Source organism: Peromyscus leucopus, chromosome 5 (genome assembly GCF_004664715.2).
Source record: "Peromyscus leucopus breed LL Stock chromosome 5, UCI_PerLeu_2.1, whole genome shotgun sequence".
Lineage (NCBI taxonomy): Eukaryota > Metazoa > Chordata > Mammalia > Rodentia > Cricetidae > Peromyscus > Peromyscus leucopus.
In genome coordinates this window covers 62,827,165-62,849,974 of record NC_051067.1, presented here as the reverse complement: position 1 = coordinate 62,849,974, position 22,810 = coordinate 62,827,165, and the positions used below count along the sequence as shown (strand labels likewise).

The 22,810-nt window shown below is 43.4% G+C and overlaps 1 protein-coding gene across 2 annotated transcripts in view; it reads right to left on the bottom strand.

The window, feature by feature from the left end:
- Nucleotides 1–4,668: 4,668 nt before the first annotated feature.
- Cdc123 (cell division cycle 123) overlaps nucleotides 4,669–22,810 on the bottom strand; it is a 52,073-nt gene continuing 33,931 nt past the window's right edge. For both annotated transcript variants that reach the window (XM_028891745.1, XM_028891756.1), the window contains 6 exons: nucleotides 21,041–21,116; nucleotides 17,756–17,878; nucleotides 16,751–16,779; nucleotides 9,489–9,617; nucleotides 5,520–5,657; nucleotides 4,669–4,948 (listed from right to left, as the gene is read on the bottom strand). In XM_028891745.1, the coding sequence (XP_028747578.1) occupies nucleotides 4,922–4,948; nucleotides 5,520–5,657; nucleotides 9,489–9,617; nucleotides 16,751–16,779; nucleotides 17,756–17,878; nucleotides 21,041–21,116 (522 nt within the window). In that variant the 3' untranslated portion in view covers nucleotides 4,669–4,921. The remainder of the gene's footprint in view (nucleotides 4,949–5,519; nucleotides 5,658–9,488; nucleotides 9,618–16,750; nucleotides 16,780–17,755; nucleotides 17,879–21,040; nucleotides 21,117–22,810) is intronic.

Sequence of the window (22,810 nt, the reverse complement as noted above, 5' to 3'; positions counted from 1 at the left end):
TTATAAGCCAAGACACCATGTTTATACAGTAATCTTATTTTTAAAATGTCTAAACACAGCCATGTCACTGCTCAAGATCAACCTGGTTAACAGCAAACACAAAACCATACCACCATATCTCACAAGGCTATCTATTTCTTCACTCACTCTTGGATTCCTTCATTCAGATGTGTGCAGAGAATCTGTACTTATGTTAATTTTTTTTTTTTTTTGAGACAGGGTCTCACTGTGTAGGCCTGACTGTCCTGGAACTCATTCTGTAGATCAGGCTGGCCTCAAACTCACAGACATCAACTTGCCTCTGCCTCTCAAGTGTTGCGATTAAAGACATGCGCCACCAACACCTTTTTTTTTTTTTTTAAGCTTATGTTGATTTTAAAAAACAATTCTTTGTTGAAAATCCTAATGCAATAATAATAGTTGTTTCTGCTTGAAACTCATCTGTAGGAAAATATTAAGTCTAAAAAAATTTACAGAAAATTGTTAGAACACAAAGTTTTGCCCTGGTTTGCTACTATTAAGTTTTGAGACATGCCCCCTCTGGGCAGCAGTTTTCCTGTATGCTAAAGCAAGACACTAACAAAGGGCGAAGGAGAAATCGTGGGAGGAAGCAAGGCGAAGAAACGGCTGAATGATCTCTAAGGTCACTATGCACTCCAAATTCTTGACTCAGTTAAATGAAAGTTGATCTTAATACAGAGGTCCAGAGTAGAGAGACAATAATTGTCACACTGTGGCAGGACCTTCCCACTGCTATACTGCACAAGAGTTCTGCACATGCTAGCTCATTTAACATCTATAAATATTTGATTATTCACTTCCCACTTTACAGTCAAGAAAAAGTGAAGACCAGGAACATAACCATGTAAAGTTACACAATGTTCTTGGCCACCAAAATGACAAATGGCTGAGCAGAAAGTTGGATGATTTCAGAAAGTGCAAATCAAAATGAGACTTAACATGGAATTCTTGGCAAAGCTTACTGAATTCAGGAGGCCCCTGCTGCATGTCCTGGCCAGCAGCAGAGTAGACTGGTTTACCCGTCCCTTTCCAAGTCAACAGTCCTTATTTCTCATCAGAAGGCAAGATTTCAGGACTCACTATGCACCCACATTCCAAATCTAATACATACCAGACACCTCAAAGAACAAATCAGAGTAACAAAGAATTCAAAACTAACCTTTTGCCAGGCATGGTGGCACACATCTATAACCTCAGCATTTCGAAGCAGTGACAGGATTAGGAGACCAAAGTCAGTTTTGGTGTCTTAGTCATGGTTTCTATTGCAATGAAACACCATGACCAAAAGCAAGTTGGGGAGGAAAGGGTTTATTTGGCTTACACTTCCAGATCATAGTCCATCGTTGGAGGAGGTCAGAACAGGAAGTCAAGCAGAGCTGGAACCTGGAGGCAGAAGCTGATGCAGAGGCCATGAAGGGGTGCTGCTTACTGGCTTGCTTCCCATGACTTGCTCAGCTTGCTTTCTTGTAGAACCTAGTACTGCCAGCTCAGGCTGGGCCATCCCCCATTGATCAGTAATTGAGAAAATGCCTTACAGCTGGATCCCATGGAGGCCTTTCCTCAACTGAGGCTCCTTCCTCTCTGATGACTCTAACTTGTGTCAACTTGACACACAAAACTAGCCAGTACACTTGACTATCCAGTGAGTTCAAGGCCAGCCTGAGCTACATAAGACTCAAAAAGTAATCAACCAATCAAATTGAAACTAACCTTTAAGCAGTCAAAAATTATATTGTAAATGAGATTATTTCCTGCATATTATCATGCATTTAACATTTACACTAGGATTATTAGCTATATTAGGTTTACTAAGGAAACAACATACGCATTTGTGATGGCTATTTTTGATTGTCAACTTGACTGTATCCAGAATGAACTACAATCCAGAAATGGAGGGCATAACTGTGAGATTTTCTGCTTGAAGCGGGTGAATCCACTTCTAGTCTGGACCTTTGAGGTAGGAAGATACACCTTTGATCTGGGCCACACCTTCTGCTGGAATCCTATGTAAGGACATGGAAGAAGGAAGCTTTTGCTCTTTGCCTGCTTGCCCTCCTCTGGCTAGCACATCCATTCCTTCACTGACATTGGAGTCTTCTTCAGAATACAGAAGACCAGCTGAGACACCCAGCCTGTGGGACTGAGCAACTGCTAGATTCTTGGATTTTGCGTTCACAGGTAGCCATTGTTGGACATGCTCGACTGCAGCCTGTAAGCCACTGCAATAAATTCCTTCTTTATATATATTCATTCCATAAGTTCTGTGACTGTAGAGAACCCTAATAACAACATTTTAAGGAAGAACAAAGGGGTAAATGCCATAGTTTCATTATCAGGAAAATTAATGTAAAAGTTGAATGTGTTTTATACCAAGAATTGTACTGTTCATAATGCCTTACCATATTTTGCCTGGGTCTTTTGATCTTGTCTAGTCTGTTTTCCACACCTCCATTTTTTTTCTTGTGTATGTGTGTAATGCACTCACAAGTGTGTGGGTATGTGGTGCCTTTGCATGTACCTCCTGAGACCAGCAGGATGTTGGGTGTCTTCCTTCATTACTCTCCCTGCTGCCATGAGGCAGCATCTCTGGGCCAGAAGCTTGCTGTGTCAGTCAGGCTGGCCAGCCAATGAGCTCCCAGGATCTGCCTTTGCCCCCCAATACAGGGGTAATGGGCAAACACAGCCACACCTCACATTTTACATGGGTGCTAAGGATTCTATTCAGGCCTTCATGCTTGCACAGTAAGTGTTCTTACACACTGAACCATCTCCCCAGGCCCTTCCATCTGTTTGAACCAGTGAAGTACCACTTGACAAAGGTAGTTTCCAGAGCTATGCTTAAATCAACTCATAACACAAATTTCCCTCTATCGTAGTTAAGGCACTGCTGAGCAACTAAAAAAGGAGCAACATTTCAAAGCACATGTACCACAAACAATTATTTCTTAAAGGCGGTTGATATGCTGAATTCAAAGACCAAGTGCTGACCATATAATGCTATAAAGATAACTAAATAACAAAACACCTTTAAATCATTATGCATAATGTTAAACATGCTCAGCCAGGGGAGTCTGCTTCACATTTGTGTGTATGCATATATATATGCATCTTGTATATGCAGAAACATACCTGCAACATTTACAACATTCATTGCAGCACCTTAGACAGACAGCCTGGGAAACTAATGTCTGTTTCCTTCCACTCACCTGGGCAGACAGCGAGTCCGAAGCAAACAAGGCTCCTTGAAGGCAGGAGAGAATTACTAAAATGGTGGATTTTTAATAAAGTGGCTCTATCACCGCCCCCAGAGTCCAATATATTTTTAAAAAGCCAAATTACAATGAAGTCTATGATAATTTCACTAATACATGTTGGAATATCATAAATGAAAGATGTCATGGTTCCTTGATAGTGAGAAATCTCTTACTTGTCCTTGTAAGTATGCCCAAACTGAGTTAAACTCCAAGGAAAATTAGAATTTTCAAGTCAAGAAAAATATTTCCTATCGTAATATAAGATCCTACTTTTATATGGGAAAGTAAAGAGTAATCCACTTCTTTTTTTTATTTTAAAATTTGCTTATTTTATGTGTGTGCACATGGTGTGTGTGTGAGTGCATGTGTGTGTGCACATGGTGTGTGTGTGTGAGTGCACGGACGTCAGAAGGCATTGGGAGTCAGTTCTCCCCTTCCACCATGGCCTCCATCAAACTCAGGTCGCAGGCTCACGCACCTTTACCCACTGAGCTATCTCAGTCCACACTCAGGTCGCAGGCTCACGCACCTTTACCCACTGAACTATCTCAGTCCACACTCAGGTCGCAGGTTCACGCACCTTTACCACTGAGCTATCTCAGTCTGTAGATGTAACCAACCGTCTTATTAAATAAGAAACACAGAACCAATGTAAAAGAGAAAGCCGAGAGGTCAGAGCTCAGAGCTAAAATCTTACCCTTCCTCCTGAGAGCTCCTAGCTTCCCGAAAGAGCTATTTCCTGTGTGTAAGTCGTTTCATAGTCTTTTGTTCTGCCTTCTCATTGGTTGTAAACCCAAACACGTGACTGCCTCATCACTGTCTGTATGTACAGCCCTCTAGGTCTTAAAGGCGTATGTCTCCAATGCTGGCTGTATCCCTGAACACACAGAGATCTATGGGATTAAAGGCGTGCGCCGCCGCCGCCGCCGCCGCCGCCGCCGCCGCCGCCGCCGCCGCCGCCACGCTCTGTCTATGGCTCTAATAGCTCTGACCCCCGGGCAACTTTATTAACATACAATCAAAATCACATTTCAGTACAATTAGAATACCACCACATCAGTCCACACTCAGGTTGCAGGCTCACGTACCTTTACCCACTGGGCTATCTCAGTTCACACTTCTTTACTTTTTAAATGAATGTTTTTAGGTCAGCACACAAAATAATGTGTTTCCCCATAGCAACACTATAGCTTGTTCTGTCATTCCCCTGCCCTGCCCTCACACTGGTCCCTTTCCTTCCCTCAGCACTCACTCTGCTTTCTCTTTACATGACATCTACTACCCTCCCCTTCCCACGTCATTCAAGCTCTCTTCTTCCCTCTCACCCTCTCTCACTGTTTCTGTAAAGCATAACTCTGACCACGGACCGGACAGGTATAAAAATGGAAAGAAATGTATTTCATAAAAGTCATTTTATTATCAGAACAGTATGCTTCCTTATGTTTAAGGTCTGTTTGTTATGTGATTTTTTTACGAGTACCAAAGTGCCTTCATCTTTCCCCAGGTGAACACACAGGAATATAAAAACCTATGACTTTGCACACTGCCCTCAACACTCCGTCTCGCTGGATCACTGGGAGTTGTGTTCTACAGGCAGCCTCCTGGGGAGCTGTGTTTCCCTCTTCTATTTATTCTCAAGGCAGCACTCAGTCGTCCTCTTGCTGATTTCTTTTCTGTAAAGGAAACCAAGAGTATGGTGAAGCAACATATTCTAACTGGAATGTTTGCCCAGCCAAGGTCACTGTTTCTGTCAGAATGTGTCATTTTCTGGAGGTCTTCACAAAAGGTGTGGCTACAAATTATGGGAAAAAAAACACGCTTTAACCAATTTGATAGTGACAACCCTCAGGCATCTGAATACTTTCTTCTCTTTCTTACATGGTGCACACACTCCGACAAAGAAACATACATGGAAACACATATATTCACAATCACCATGTAGTAGCAGAGGAGACTTGGTCTTCGGACCCCACAACAACATACATACTTAAAAGCTGGCAGTATGCAAATTTTTCAAAATGAGTATGTGGCATAAAAGTATCTTCTGCCATCCTGACTGATAAATTACCCCTTCAGCTCATAGTTCCTATTTACTTACAAAGTGGCCTAATTCTTTCATTGTGGTCCTTTAATTCATAATTAGCGATAAAAGTCCAGGTGGTTCAGGACTAAAAGGAAATGTCACAGAGCACACTTGAACCCCAACTGAAAAGGATGGCCCGCACATGAACGTCCATACTCTACCAGCTTAAGAAAATCGATGAGCTTGTGAGCATCCTCCCCGGTGGAAAGGTCCACGAAGTCCTTGGGCAGCCGGTAGCTCAGGTAGGGGCTGGGCTGTACTGTGACTTCACTGTTGGTGCAGCGGAAAGCCGGGGAGTCCTTTACAGAGGAAACAGCAGTCTGTCATTGTTCTTAAGGTCTATTTTCCAAACTTAAAAATGACACTAGCACAATCTCAATGCCATTGTTCTCTTCTGTACTACAGAAGGAAGAAAACAAGATCCTAAAGTAAGAGAAGGTGCCAGAATTTAAAATAATTCTACATGGTCACTAGAAAGGGAATAGAAAGCCTTTCAAAGTAGCGTTCCATTTAGAGCTGAGTGGTCTCTAAGGGCTGCCTGCGTACACCACAGTGTGCTATGGAGAAGCTCCTGAGCAGGACAGGGCCCAGGATTAGTACCCTCGGTGTCCAAGCACTCCCATACAGGCCAGAACTCTAATAATTTCACTTTCTACAGGTGTGCAGTTGGGAGGTATGCTCCTGCAAGTACTTTGCCCTTGGAGAAGTAATTTGCCCTTCATCATGAGGGCAAATGAGTACCCTGGATTCCATAATCTTTTTATACCCCTCTTAAATCATCTGCCATCACACTGTCTATATGAACTGCAAGTTCATAGGTCACTAGTCTTCCAACTCATTCTTTAGTACATTTGGTCAAGTCTTGCGTATGATATTTACATGTTGCCTTGTGCCAAAAAGGAGTCCAGAGACAAAAGGTCTTGGCTTTAGACTTCCCAGGTGGCAGTTATCTAGGTGAGGATGGTTGGTGTCCAGCAGAGGAAGACAAGACAGGAACCTGAACAGGTCGGGACCAGGTAGCCCTGAAAAGCAGGCCACACCTTACACAGATAACCCAACTACTTGACAAGAGTCATGTGCTCTGTGGGGACTTTGTTCTGGGGATGGGAGACAGAGTGGGGGACCGGAGACAGATGGTCAGTAGTGAACAAATCAATGACCAGACATGTCAGACAGTGAAGGAGTTATGGGACCAAAGAGCTATGTGCTAAGACGACGACGACCATCTTAGAGGGACAGTCTGGAGGCTCTTTAGAGAGGGGCCATCTGGGCTGAGAGATGAACAGGGAGCAGAGCAAGCTTTGGAGGCCGTGGAGATGACTAGATCAAAGACTTTCAGGCAAAGCTGGGCTTTTCAGGCTTCTTAGGTTTCTAGAGTAGAGGGAGGTCTGGGTCTCTATGGTCCAAGGACAAGCAGGGCAAATATTATGGAAAGAGCCAGGAACCAAGTCCTGTCAAGTCCCAGCCTCTAAGATTTAGAAGTAAATGAAAGACTGTGTGGAGAACAACCGTGTAAAAGTACTTCTGTTGAACAACTATGTCTCTCCTACTTGGGCAAGTAATTCCGTCTTTCAGTTGAACAGCTCATTACTCTAAAATACCAACAGTGACAAAGTTCCTTCACTGGTTGATATGACACACACGAGCAGTGTCTGGCACTGTGTTAGCCCCACAGATGTACCAAGGACAGGAGAGACACCGTCCTTAGAAACCTGAGTGCAGGAGGAAGCACATCAACAGGTGCTTGAGAAGGTTTGGCAAGGACCGCATTCGGCTGAATATTGACCTCACTCAGAGGCGCAAAGGGAAGACCAAAGAGGGCCCAGGACAGAAGGATGACGACAGTAAGGGGAAGCTGAGTGAAACAGAACTGGCTCCTCATAAAGGCAGAGAAGCGGCCGGAAGAGCAGGAAGAGAGCGTGTATCCCTCCAAGACAGAGATGGTGAGAACAGAAGGGCACCTGCCAAGCATCAGTAAGAGAAGGGCTGTGTGTGTTATCAGAGGTCAAAAGTCACTCAGGGCCTTTGCCAAAGGCAGGGTCTACGGAGTGCCAGAAGACGAGGAATGTGGGGTGACGCAAGTAAGGTCAGGCAGCAAGGACTAGGGAAGTGGCTGTGAGGAGACACCGCTCCCAGCTCTTGCAGCAGTTCCCTGACTGGACTTGTTAGAGTCGGCTGTTGAGCATGGGTGAACAAAGGCAACTCAACTGCAGCCTCCACTGAACAGAACTCTTCCTCCTCTCCCAGCAACCATTTCCTTTGCCTGTAGCTCCTCAGGCAAGCATGTTTAAGGATAGAAAAGGGTAATACAAATTTGTTTAAAGAAAGGTTAGCTGTGAAGATGGGAAAAGGAATGAGTGTAGTTGCATAAATAAATGTTGTTAAAGAAAAAAAATTAAGATGGGAGCTACATGAACCTGGCTGACCCCTAACAGACAGGAGTAGACAACAAGAGGGTGGAAAGGAAGGAAAGAAGAGGGGAAAACACAACATGCTAAGTCCAGCAGAAAGCTCAGGGCTCAGGAGGGCAGGCAAGGTGAGCTCAGGTCTTAGGAGGACAGGCAGGGGTGAGCTCAGGGCTCAGGAGGACAGGCAGGGTGAGCTCAGGGCTCAGGAGGGCAGGCAGGGGTGAGCTCAGGGCTCAGGAGGACAGGCAGGGTGAGCTCAGGGCTCAGGAGGACAGGCAGGGTGAGCTCAGGGCTCAGGAGGGCAGGCAGGGGTGAGCTCAGGGCTCAGGAGGGCAGGCAGGGGTGAGCTCAGGGCTCAGGAGGGCAGGCAGGGGTGAGCTCAGGGCTCAGGAGGACAGGCAGGGGTGAGCTCAGGGCTCAGGAGGACAGGCAGGGTGAGCTCAGGGCTCAGGAGGACAGGCAGGGTGAGCTCAGGGCTCAGGAGGGCAGGCAGGGGTGAGCTCAGGGCTCAGGAGGGCAGGCAGGGGTGAGCTCAGGGCTCAGGAGGGCAGGCAGGGGTGAGCTCAGGGCTCAGGAGGACAGGCAGGGGTGAGCTCAGGGCTCAGGAGGACAGGCAGGGTGAGCTCAGGGCTCAGGAGGGCAGGCAGGGGTGAGCTCAGGGCTCAGGAGGGCAGGCAGGGGTGAGCTCAGGGCTCAGGAGGGCAGGCAGGGGTGAGCTCAGGGCTCAGGAGGGCAGGCAGGGTGAGCTCAGGGCTCAGGAGGGCAGGCAGGGTGAGCTCAGGGCTCAGGAGGACAGGCAGGGTGAGCTCAGGGCTCAGGAGGACAGGCAGGGTGAGCTCAGGGCTCAGGAGGGCAGGCAGGGGTGAGCTCAGGGCTCAGGAGGGCAGGCAGGGGTGAGCTCAGGGCTCAGGAGGACAGGCAGGGTGAGCTCAGGGCTCAGGAGGGCAGGCAGGGGTGAGCTCAGGGCTCAGGAGGGCAGGCAGGGGTGAGCTCAGGGCTCAGGAGGACAGGCAGGGGTGAGCTCAGGTTTTAGAAGGGCAGGCAAGGGTGAGCTCTGGTCTTAGGAGGGCAGGCAGGGGTGAGCTCAGGTCTTAGGAGGGCAGGCAAGGGTGAGCTCAGGTCTTAGGAGGGCAGGCAGGGGTGAGCTCAGGGCTTAGGAGGGCAGGCAGGGGTGAGCTCAGGTCTTAGGAGGGCAGGCAAGGGTAAGCTCAGGTCTTAGGAGAGCAGCCAAGAGTGAGCCCAAGGCTTTGCAGACAACTGAGCTGAGTAACTTCTTCCTCTAGAGGGACTGAAAGGATCTGCTAAGAGGAAGATAGGAACAATGGCTGGAAGAGGTGGAACCAGCCTGGAGACCATTGAGATGAACGCTGACCAGGGACAGGCATCACGAAAGAAAGCAGAGGTCACACTGTGAAGAGACGCTGCTCTGGGTCGACATGCAGCCACTACTCTCTGTGAACACTCAGCAGGAAGCAAGGACCAGAGAAGCAGTGATAAGAACTGAGGGTTAAGGTTCTTCCAAGTGAGCATGACAGGCAGAGCTAAGACAACTAGAGTAAGTAGAAAAACTCTGCTTTCCGGGTAAAGGAATGAGCCACATGGACTCACTCTGACAGGAAGTAACAGCCAGCAAAGCTGTGTCCACTGGACTCCTTCCCAGTGGTCCAGGTCCTGCGTACTCAATCAAGGGCATGGTGAATGGACTGAAAAGGTTGGTCTTACCTGCCCCTGATCGTCCCCTTCACTGAAGTCACCTCTTAGGTTGTTCTCAGATGTTAGCTCTTCCCAAGTAAACAACAATGAGTCTGTGACTTCCCCAAATGGATTAAAATCAATCAACCATACCTTTCCCTAGAGCACAGACAGAAAAAAAATCAGCTAAGTATAAAATAAAAACAAACACAACCTATACTCTTTTATTAAAAAGGCATTTTCCTATTATGGTCCCTTAACTATCATCTTAAACTCTTGGAAACTACTTCAAAAGATCATTCCTCAGTGTCCCTTCCAAGAGTCCCCTGTCAAAGCAGACAGAGCTAAAGGACTGACTGATGTGGAGGGGAGAAACCAGTCAGAAGGGTCCCATGAAGGCTCACTTAACACACTACAAAGAGTACAGAAATTTTTATTTTATTTTATTTTTTAGTTTTCAATATGGCATTTAGTTTGCACGTATGACAGATCTTGAAAGCACATGAAGGGGAGATGAAAAAGATTCTATCAGCTTTTAAAAGGAATTTCTTCTCTTCAAAGACAGTCTACTAGATGTCACCTAAGGGAAAGAATGCTCTAACTGTTCAACTGTGCCAGAGTCAGGGAGAGCTGAGCAGAAAGTGGCCAGTAGAGACTTATCTGAACTGAGAATGTGTGCAACCCTAGGAAATCAAAGCCAGTGCATTTGATCACAGAGCCATGTGGGACAAAGTAGACATGTTTACTTGAAACTTTCATCTTTCTTCTTCTGGATTGCTGTGTGTGTGTGTGTGTGTGTGTGTGTGTGTGTGTGTGTGTATGTATGTATATTGGTTAGGGGTACATGTATACAGCCAGAGGGAGATGTCAACTGTCTTCTTCAAATGCTCTCCCCTTACTTTTTGAGACAGAGTCTGTCACTGAAACTGCAACTCACTAATCAGGCTACACAGGCCCAGCAAGTCCCAGGGACTGTCCTGTCTCCCCTTCCCCAGTACTGAAATTACAAGCACATGCCATTGCACCCAGCTTTTCATATGTGGGTTCTGGGGACCAAACTTAAGCCCTCATGACTGTGTGAGAAGCCTTCTGAACTGAGCCTTCTCCCCAATCCCTGATTTTCTACTGACATGTTCACTTATTATAACAATTAGATGTTTTATTATAAATGTGAAACTCTCATGTCTTGATCAGATAGCTGTATGTACAAATTTGGACATGCCAAAGGAACGAGAATGCTGTCTTCATCTAGGCTAAAACAAAATTTTAGAGAAGATGAGATACTTTAATAGAGCTTACTTCAGAAATATCCAGTCAGTGGCATGGAGGCATTAAGAAGTTGTCACCACATGTCATGTGAGCAAGGTTTCTATTTAATATAACCCCAGGAGAAATCCTACAAGCTTCTCTTGCCACTTGAGTCACCGGCCATCAGTCAGCCTGGCATGGCACCACACTTGTTTGGGGGGGGCTATGAGTAAGACAGCTTTAATACACTGCCTGTTGTTTTAACAACATGGTTATCTTCCTCTCCAAATTCTTTCTTCTTGACTTTTGTTGGTTTGTTTTTCGAGACAGGATTTCTCTGTGTAGCCCTGGCTGTCCTGGAACTCACTCTGTAGACCAGGCTGGCCTTGAACTCAGAGATCTGCCTGCCTCTGCCTCTGTGTGCTGGGATTAAAGGCGTGTGCCACCACTGCCCACCTCTACTTGACTTTTTATCACCAACAAAACCATCTCATTATCAAAAGAGGAACTCTCAAAAGTGTGACACCTGTTAGCATAGGAATATTGACTTCTATAAACTAAACTATATCTCAATATAAAAACCAAAGTAATCTAATTTAAAGACAAAAACAAATCATCGGTAGCTGACAGCATTTACTCCAAAAGTCAGATGCCATTTCCAAAAGCCCCCAAAATAAAGTAAGGCAGCTGTATCGATAACATAAAACTGTGCAGAATTTTATGGTTGAACATGCTTTTTATGTGACATCTCAAGCCCCAGTCATCCTGAGCAGATAATTCCATTTAGGGAAATTCATAAGAAACAGAGTCAGACTAATGTTTCTAGTATCAACCAAATGACCACTCATCAAGTAAATGTCTCTGAACTAGGCACTGCATACTGCTTTGGAATATAAAGACCAATCAATAACAAGATCACAATACATTTCCTAAACAACCAAAACCCAACACCACCCACAATAAAAAGCACACTGGTTGGACAGAAGCAACTTCAGGGTGTTTATACCTGAGATTACAGCAGAGCACAGGATCACCTGGCTGGCTCAGGGACTGAGACCCACCCTGAATGTGTGCACAAAGTCTGAAGAATGGGGTCTTGGAGGGAGGGAAAATAAAAAGCAGACAGAAGCCCACAGCGCAGTGCTGGGCCCATGCACTCTCTGTTTCTCTGCTTCCTAGCATCCACGAGCTGAGCAGCTCTGCTCTAGCACCTTTCTCTGATGTCTCAGTCACCAAAGGCTCACAGCGATGGCCCAAATGGCCATGGACTGAAACCTCTGAAACTGTGAGCCAAAAAATCCATATTTCCTTTTATTTACATCATATGTTTCTTCAAATAATAAAAGGTTGACACAGAAAATTTAGTGTTATCTAAGAACATAACTTCAAAGTATATTACTTAGAAACCAACAAAATTAGAAAGTAAGATATTTTAGCATACATTGTTGCTCAGTAACTAATAAATCAAGTAGCCAAAAAAATTAGGATTTTTTTCCATGTGATAAAATCTACACATATATAAAAATAAACAAATAGCACAAAAGACTCCATTTTCTCCTAGTCAGTTGCATCCGTTTACCACTCACTGCCAATACTGTTCATCAGCGGTCTCATCCCCTCCCCCAAATGTGTTGATTTTCAAGGGATCCTCAAGCACCATTTCCTCCAGGAGCTACAGATTTTAGCAACAAATTTGATCTAGATATAGCTACCAGTAGAATACAGCACACACAAGCCAAACCTCCTTTGGCAAGCACATACAGAAAGTTTCCAAGGGCATGATCAAGTTACAAAGCCAAACTTACACTAGCAAGACTCAAAATTAAACATAGATTCTGTCCAGAAAGGAATGAAACTGCAAGTTAATAACAATACAGCACGTCACAACTGAAAAGATGAGAGAGGGACAAAAATGATTTCTTTAAGACTCTAAGAGGCAGGTAATCTCTGCGAGTTTCAGCCCAAACTGCTCCACACAGTGAGTTGTGAGTTCCAGACCAGGTAGAGGTACATAGCAAAACCCTGTCTCACAAAAAAAAAAAAAAAAAAGGGAAAAGAAAAGAATGTACATAATGACTCTCAATTCTACCAGTATATTATTATCCCTGAGGGAGCTTCTGAAAACCTTTTTTCAATGCCCCATCTCAGACTTATTGAATGGGTGGGTCACCAATGTGCCAAGCACAGAACAGTAAGACTGTAGCACTGAATCAACTTGCCCAACCACAATAAACACAGACGTGTCAAAGTGTCACCAGGTACAAACTCATTTCAGTTGTATTTCATGAACCAGACCACTTACATACATGAGTTAGCTTTCTACAAGAATAGCCACACAATAATATATTCAAGAAAGTGTCTAGCAAACTCTTATATATGTGCCATTGAGTAACTGCAAATGAGTTTTACAATATGGTCTAAACCTCTGAACAGAAACTGTCATGATGTTTAGACTGGCGTGCTTCTCACTTTTAAAAATGTAACATGCTTCAGATCCTCAAGATCTCAGCTACCATTACTCTTGTACTCGTCCAACTTCACGTTAAGAAATTCCTCAACTCTTTTTACAGGCTAAACAGCTGCATCTACCTGTCAGTCCTACTAAGTCAGTGATCAGGACACTTGCCAGGGACAGAAGGAGACAGCTTGCCAGATTCCAACATTTTCAACTGCCGGTGTATGAAATAACCGCTTTAGTATCTGTACAATGTGGGCAGAGAACACATACCTTACAGCATTATAAAGAGAGATATGGATTTCAATGATACTAAAAGCCCTCTGGGAAAAAAGCATGTTCTAGACCATAGACTGGGTTTATCCTGCTCTAATTGCCCTGATGCTGCCTGCAGCAGTCATTCTTCACAAGCATTTACATGTCTGCCACTTCCATGTCAAGATAATAAATTCCTCCACTGTCCGAGGTTGTCTTGTTCAAAGCTTCCTGTCAGAATCGCAGCAGCTAGCACAGTACAGATTCATAAATGATGGCCCTGTGAGTGATCTGCCAATGTCTGTAGTAAGAAGCAGAGCTGAGCGACAGCAGGGACTCCTGCCTGCAGGATCAGGTTTCTATCCATCAACTCACCCCGCCTCCCACTCTTCTGAGGTTTATCTCCACAAAGCTGAAACTTTCTAAAATATCATTCCTTGTCTTTACCCCATTTCATCTATCCTTTTGTGTATGTGTGATGTGTATATATGTGTGATATATGGTCACATATGTACATATATGTACACACGGAAACCAGAGGCTTACATCAAGCTATCTTCCTGGATTTCTCTCCGCTTCACTTATTGAGGCAGGGTCTCTCACTGGACCCAGAGCTGGCTGATTTGGCTACTCTGGCTGCCAGCCTGGCCCAGGAACTCCTCGTCTCTACCTGTGGAGAGCTGTGTTTACAGGAGTTACGCCATGACCTTCTGTGTGGTTCTGGGGACTGGACTCCGATCCCCATGCTTGCACCACAAACCCTTTATCCACCGGGTTCTCCTCCCAGCTCCTACCTCACCTCACTTTATAACCCTTTCTATTGCTTAGTTTCTACCATCACTCTAGAAGACAAGGGGTGACGGACTGGAAATGTTTTGACTTAACAGGAGGAAACAGCTAACAGTTAATAGGAGGCACGATTCTATGGGCCACAGTCCCTTGGTCAAAAAGAATTCGAAGTTGTGAGAGGCACCACAGTCACAGTGGAGCAGGAATGAGACCCCTGATGGTAAACGGGCCAGACATGAGAAAATATATTTGCTATCTTCTAATAGCTCAGTCATCAAGCAGGAATCACAGGACAATCTTCAGACCAAGGTTTCTCTGAGATCACGTGGCTTAAACAGTGAACTCCCTGCTATGGGAAGCTTGGATTAAGTCAAGCCTTTGTTTTCTTCTCATTGAACCAGTTTGCAACACTTTTAAGATGTTAATTGAAAGTGTTAGAAGTTTCTCAAAAGAAGACATACAGATGGCCAACAGACACAAAAAAAATGCTCAAAACCACTCACCAGAGGTGTGTAAATTAGAGCTCCAATGAGATACTACCTCATGCCAGCCCGAATAGCTGCTATCCAAAAGAACAAAGGTAACAAGCGTTGGCAAGGATTGGGGGACAATGAGTGCTCATGTATTTCGGGGAGCAATGTAAGCTATCCCAGCCCATGAGGAACAGCATGGAAGTTCCTCAAAAAGTTAAAAATAGGCCTGCATTCTTTCTGACAATGCTGATGACCTGGGTTTGATTCCTGGAACCCACATAGTGGAAAGAGAAAAGCACATGCAAGCGCATCCGCCCTCTCACACATTATCAATGTAAAGATACAATGAAAATGGAAGCACCGTATGACCCAGCAATCTCAGTCTTGGCATCCATCCGAGGAGGGAGGGAGTGCCTGAAGAAACTGTTGTCCTCCCATCTGTATTTGCAACACTGTTCACAACAGCCTCAAGTGTGGACAGCCTAGGGGTCAATCAGCTGATAAGTGGATAAAGAAAATGTGATCCAAATACACAACTGAATAGGTTGAGCAATAAAAAAAATTGCTAGCCAGTTGTCTGAGCCAATACGGGTGAACTAGAAAGCCTTACGTAAGTGAACTAAGCCAGGCAAGGGCAAATACCACATGATCTCATTCATATTTGAAATCAAACCTGGGACCTCACAGGAGTCAAGAGTAGAAAGGTGGCTACCAGAGGCTGGGTAGAGAGCAAGATGGGCAGAAGTTGATCAATGTACAAAGTTAATAAAGAGGAATAAGAAGTTCTGATGTGCTATTGCATACCAGGGTGACTATCAGGATGTTCAACCTTTTAACAGTGAGATAGGATATTGTCACCTCAAATGTACTGGGTCCCATTCATAGCTATCCTGGGACACATGTGACCACAGGCTGCCGTTTGGAAATGCCTGCTAGATAATGATGATGTACTGTGTGGTTCAATGAACCAAGAGAATTTTCAATGTTCTTACCATAAAGAAATGACAAATATTTGAGTAGAAAGATGTTTACCCAGAACTAAACATTACACAGTGCAGACATGTATTGAAACGCTAAATTCATTTAATTTTTACATTTTTATGTATTAGATAAAAAATAAATTTAAGTTTAAAATGTCAACCTGGGGCTGGGGAGATAACTCAGTTGGTAAAGTGCTTGCCTCACTGCCATGGGGGCCCAAATTTGATCCCCAGAAACCACAGAAAAATGTCAGGCATGGTTGGTACACATTTGTAAGCCAGTACTGGGGAAGGGAGACGGGAAGACCCCTGGGGCTCACTGCCCAGCCGGCCTCATTTAATTGATGAGATCCAGGCCGATGACAGCTGCTGCCTTGGTGGAGACAGGCAGCATTTCTGAGGATGCTACCCGAGTTTATCCTTTGTCTATGTGCACAACCCACATCCACATGAATACACATAAATACACATGTGCAGCTTTCACTCACTCTCTCTCTCACACACTCTCTCTCTCTCTCTCTCTCTCTCTCTCTCTCTCTCTCTCTCACACACACACACACACACACACACACACACACACACTTATTAAAGGAAAAAATAAAGAATAAATGTAAACAAATTCACATCTTTAGTCTAAAGCAAGTCATACAAAAAACCTTTCAGTTGGCTTTAAAAAAATTAAGTACCAAATGACAAATTCCTGGCCACTTAAACTGTGTACAATGAATCATTTTCAGCAGAGCCAGATCTCCCAAAACTTGTGAAGAAAGACATAACGTAGCCACTTATTTATCTACTTGTTCTTTTACTAGTCCCTGCATTTAGGGCACATGGTCATAATCCTAACACACAGGAGCAAAGGCAGAAGGGGTCATGAGTTTAAAGCCAACCTGGTCCGGGCCAGCAGAGCTACATGGAGAGACTGTTGCAAAACCAAAATTACTGAGTTTATTCACGTTGGGTATGCTACTGTAAGGAACAGCCTCGGCTTGAGGACACATATCCTGAGCAGCAGGCCTTTCACAACCTTAATGGCTGGGAACTATGCTCGCCATTCCTGATTTTTAAGCAAGTCAACTACAGGCTACTTACCCTACTGTCTCTGTATATATCGAACACAACTGCAAAGAAGAAAAAGCTCAGTTACTAATAAACTAATACTTTTATAATTAACATCTTTTTTTGAAAACTCAAGTATGCTTTATTACTAACACAGCAGATCATTAGCCTTGAATACTTAATACTTCTAAATCTCCAAACTCAGTCAGTAATGGTGGCCCATGCTCCTTAGCACTGGGGAAACTAAGGCAGGAGGATTGCTACAAGGTAAGGGTCAGCTTGGACCAGTGGTATCCAGGCCAGTGGACTACAGTGTGAGACTCTGCCCCAAAACCACAACCATTTACTGACTCACTGATGAAATAAAATTCCAGACATAAAAGCACCCTGGGCTGTGTTCCTTGTGTGACTGCCTCCTCCTTCTCTGCAAACCAACGCCAACATCATCTGAACCAGCTGCTTACATGGGCAGAGGAAGCTATCACCAGAGAAATACTAATAAAAGGAACATCCATCACTTATCTGAGGCGTGAAATGAGTAAAATTTGTCATAAGAAAGCACAAAATGTAATTATGAGACAGCACAATTCATCTTCTTTTTTAATTAAATCTGCTATGGAACCCAGTCGTGGCAAGTAGAAAAGGCATAAATCATAGGTCTAATTCTAGGTTATTCAAGAAACTCTCTCAACATACCACAAATTTTCAGTTCCTCAAAACAACCCAGCTGTTTGCTCTGCAGTCACTGCTGTCTTTGATTACACAGACAGAAAGTAAAAGGAGAAGAAGCACTCTGCTCTCCACACAGATTCTGTGAAACGCACAAACATCTCCAAGCACGGAGAGAGAACTGCCTTGGAATCAAATAACATTATCTAATTAAATGAGGTGAAATGGACACAAATCATCAGGGATAACAACTGGTAACATAGTAACATGCTAAAAGCAGGGACCTTTGAGCTGAGTGTTAAAGATGGACCATAGGGAGTGAGGCTCAGTAAGCAGTCTCACGTGACTGCACAGACAGAGAATACTCACAGTCTTCATCTAAGAATTTATACTGTATGTGTTTCTTGAAAAAGTCTTGAATGCATCTGCAGATTTCTTCTTTTTGTTTAGAAATATGGTCATAGTATTGCGTGTAGTCCCTCTGAGAAATACCTGACAAGAAAACATTCCACGGCTGTTAGCAGACAGTACTCCTAAAGTGCCAACACGTAATTCAAAGTAGTAATCAAAGCCGTTGAAGCTGGCCAAAGACCAAGCAGGTGAGCCCTGCAGCACAAGGACTCAACTACAAAGGTCACGTGGACAAGAAAATCTTAAGCTCCATACTGCCATGCATTCTTAATTTTGAAAGTAGTTTCTTATTTAGCAGAATGGAAAGAATTCAGTTATAAAAAGGCTTGCTGACTAAAACATGCAAGTGACAATTCTAAACCTGTGCGTATATGCTTTTATTTTCCTAAGACCGTCTCTTCAAATTGAGATCCTCTTCCATTGTGGGAAGGGTAAAACAGCCCTCTCACACACCTGTCATGTGCAGTGTGGGAGGGGTAAAATAGTCCTCTCACACACCTGTCATGCGCATGCTGTATTTATAAAGCAGTCTACTTTTCCTGTTTTGGGGAAGCTATCTGTCTTCAGAGGCTGATCTTTCAAGCTACAGAAAATCAAACATTCCTTTTTTTAAAAAGTGATTTCCAAATATACTGAAGGGGGTGTTGTATGAAGCCCTCAATATATTTAAGTCCTAGGGAAAAGGTTTCTGCTGTAAAGAAAGGCTTCCAATTCCTTAGTCACACACTCAGGTCTCTCTCTTCAGCATACTTAAACTAAGGAGTATCTACAGTCAACTGCCTACATTTATTTCAGTTCGGGAAATGAATGCCAATGTCACATTCAATGAACAGTGGCGAGCATTCAGTTACTCTTTGTCCCCTTTATTAACAAACTTTATAGAAAACATGCGTTAGCTGATGAGAACAAATGCAGAGACCCACAGCCAAACATTAGGCAGAGCTTGGGGAATCCTGCAGATGAGGGGGAGGAAGGATTGTAGGAGCCAGAGGGGTCAAGGACACCACAAGAAAACCCACAGAATCAACTAACCAGGGCTCACAGGGGCTCACAGAGACTGAAGCACCAATCAGGAAGCCTGCATGAGACTGACTTAGGCCCTCTGTATATGTTACAGTTGCATAGATTGGTCTTCTTGTGGAACTCCTAACTGTGGGAGCAGGGGTTGTCTCTGAGTCTTTTATCAGCTTTTGGGACCCTACTCCTCATACTTAGCTGCCTTGCCCAGCCTTAATACAAAGGAAGGTGCCTAGTCTTACTACAACTTGATATGCCATGTTTAGCTGGTATCTATGGGAGGCCCGCCTTTTTCTAAATAGAAATGGAGGAGTGGTTTGGGGCGAGGGTAGTAGGGAAGACTGAAGAGAGGAGGGAGGGAAAACTGCAGTTGGGATGCAAAATAATAATAAAAATCACTAAAAAATGTATTGGAAAAATTTTAAAAGAACAAATTATCTTCAGCATTTAGCCTGAATAAGTGATAGCTAACAAAACAAGCAACGCATTTGTTTGTTGAATATATTTTCTTTTGCTCATGTAATAAATAGTGCCCTAATAACAAAACAAAGATTGTAGGGGACATCTTAGGGCTCCCTGTAGCTTCAACTCCAGGCAGATTCTGTAGTAGAATATTATTTTAAGGTGTATTACTTTTGCTTATGTTGCATTTGTTTAGCTCTGTAAAGCTGTGTTACTGTGCCTATCTAAAACACCTGATGGTCTAATAAAGAACTGGCCAATAGCAAGGCAGGAGAGAGATAGGCGGGGCTGGCAGGCAGAGTGTATATATAGAGGGAGAAAACTGGGAGGAGAGACCTGATCTAGGAGCCAGAGAAGGAGGAGGACTCCAGGGCCCAGCCACACAGCTACACAGCAAGCCATGGAATAAGAGTAAGATTTACAGAAGAGAAAAGCCCAGAGGCAAAAGGTAGACAGGATGATTTAAGATAAGAAAAGCTGGCTAGAAACTAAGCCAAGCTAAGGCTGGGCATTTATAGTTAAGTATAAGCCTCCGTGTGTGATTTATATGGGAGCTGGGTGGCAGGCCCCACAAGAGTGCACGATCCAAAAAATACCAACAATAAGATTCAACACGTCTGAACTCTATGGGTATCTGCACTATGTATACATACCCTCCACACAGAAACACACATACACATAACTAAATAAAATAAATCTTTAAAAAAAAGAAAAGATTGTTAAAACTTGGCTAAGATGTTTATAACAAGCACTTTATTGCTAGTAATACAAAACTTTCTTTCTTTTTCTTTCTTTTTTTTTTTTTTCCCCCTTTTGGTTTTTTGAGATGCCTGTCCTGGATCTCACTCTGTAGACCAGGCTGGCCTTCAACTCACAGAGATTCGCCTGGCTCTGCCTCACAAGTGCTTGGATTAAAGGTGTGTGCCACCCGGCAGTAATACAAAACTTTCTAACAGCAAGTAGGTAATATTACAGATATTGTGTGTTGAGCATAGTTAATAGCTGTGCCCTCCAACTCTAGAGTCCAGACAAGACTAACAGTGCTATCTTCCTGTGTGGAAATTGAACATATGCCCAGGAACCTTAGTAACACAGAGCTCAAGACTCAATACCAAACAGAGGCAGCAGCTGGCAGCAAAACTGACCATTCCCCTGGTCACTGAAGTTATTCCCTTCAAAAGCTTTGCCTTCTTTCCTTTGGTTATTTTATTTTTTTAATGAAACATGATAATTGTACATATTTATGAAACAGTATGACATTGTGATATATATGATAAAAATAATAAATATTAATATATTCACACAATGAAATACAATTCAACCATAAAAGAACAAAATTCTAAAATTTACATCATAGTTCTCTTCCTCTTTTTCAAAAAACAAAAATATTTATCATTGATTTGTTTAACGTGTGTGTGTGTGTGTGTGTGTGTGTGTGTGTGTGTGTGTGTGTGTGTGTGTCTGCCTGCTCATGCACGTGTGAACACACACCTGTGAGCAGACAAGTCCGTGTGATAATCAAAGAACAACCTATGGGGACTAGTTCTCTCTCTCCTTCCACCATGGAGGCTGCAGAACTGAGCTCAGGTCACCAGACTTGGTGACCTGTACCCACTGAGCCACCTCACCAGCCGTCTTCTTTTGAAGATTACTTTGGAACTAGGGCTAAAACAGAGCACTTGCCTAGCATATACCAGGATCTGGGTTTGATTTCTGGAAACATGCACACATTAAAGATCACCTTCAAGGATGAAAAGAACTCACCAATAAGCTTGTTTTCCTTGACAAAACATCGGAATTCAGCCCCAGGAATTAATTCACACCATTTTCGGAGGACAAGCTGTAGATAAAAAGAATAAATATAACAGAGGTCTACAAGAAGACCCTTTCACACCAAGACCTTATTATGATTGCCATAAAAGTGGTTTTGAGAAAACGAGGCCACTCAAGACAGGAGATGTGACAGGAGATGCAGGCAACAGAGCTGTGACCATTACTCTAACAAGGAAGATTTGTTCTGAAACACTTTAGGACAAAATGCATCTTGTCAAAATTGTGTGTATATTGTGCACCTCTTGAAGAGTATCAAAAAATAAATAATTTTAGCACTGAGGCCCTGTGTTCCAGTGAAAAACAGCACAGTGTTTTTCAAAGCTTTAAGATGGTGTATGAACTACTTCGGAAGAGTCTCAGTCTCCCTCCTCTTCCTCTACCCTTCTCCTCTCCTACAAGAAAGGGAAGGACCAAAATGTTACCAATGAGGACATAAGTAGGTAGTGTTTCCTCAATTTTTCTGGTATTTAAACTTCCTGGTAATAACTTCCTCTTCTTAAAGAAAAGTAAGTTTTTTTATTAAATGTCTTAAGACTTCAAAATGCATTGAGTCCATCATTTATTATTGTGAGCTCTGGGTTGAGCCTTGCAAATGTGGTATTTTAAGGAAAGATGGTTCAGCAGTTAAGAGTACTTGTTACTCTTGCAGAGAACTTAGGTTCAGTTCCCAGCAGCTACATGGAAGTCCACAACCTCCCATAGCTCCAGTCCTAGAGGATCCAATGCCCTCTTCTAACCTCCATGGGCACCAAGAACACATATGATACATATATGATGGTACATATGTATACATGATACATATATGTTGGTATAAAAGAAAATGAACAAATTAAATTTAAAAAAACAAAACCTGTGAACCTCAAACTAAAATACTATACATTCTTATGAATTAAAAGTTGACCTTGGGATAGGGTGTGTGCAATATGGCTATGGAAATTTTATTTAGCAACAAATAAGCAACTGTAGCACACTAACAGCAACAAATAACACACACACAGTAGTTGATTTCTAAAGCACAAAGGATAAAGCCTTTCTCCTTGCCTAATCTTTCTGTTGTCCTCAGAAGCAACCAGAGCTTTCTGGTTCTTATTTGTCTTTCTAGAAGTAGTCCAGGAATACATAAGTATATAGCATATGGAAACACTTTTAAAAATACAGACAGAGGCATATGCTACACGGCATTCTGCTTGCAACATTTTTCACTTTAATTACTTGAGGAATATCACTTCGCTAGCCTTAACTTTCATATCTTACCATGATGCTGCTGTATCAAAACAAAAGCAATACAACAGCAAAGGACTGGTAAGTAGATCTTAGCTTTAAATGACGACATTTCAACCAGTATTATACCTCAGTGAAAGACGGTTCTTATGCAGCTAGCACCAAGTGCCAACACAGAGCAGGTGCATCACAGGAAGTTGTTCAGCAAAGCAGGAGGTGTAAATATGTAATATGCATACAAATAATGCTATAAAAGATTGGATGATGGCATGGGTAAAATACACTATGGAAATCAGTGGTGGAAAAGCTCACATTTGCATGTAAAGATCCCAGGAACGGACACTATTAACTGTTTAGTGGCCTAATGATAAATTCAATGTTCTACAATAATCAGTATAGCTATTCAACACAAAGAATATTCAATACAGTGAGTATCAGTGGACAATATTTTTTCTTTGTAATGCTGAGGACAAACCCAGG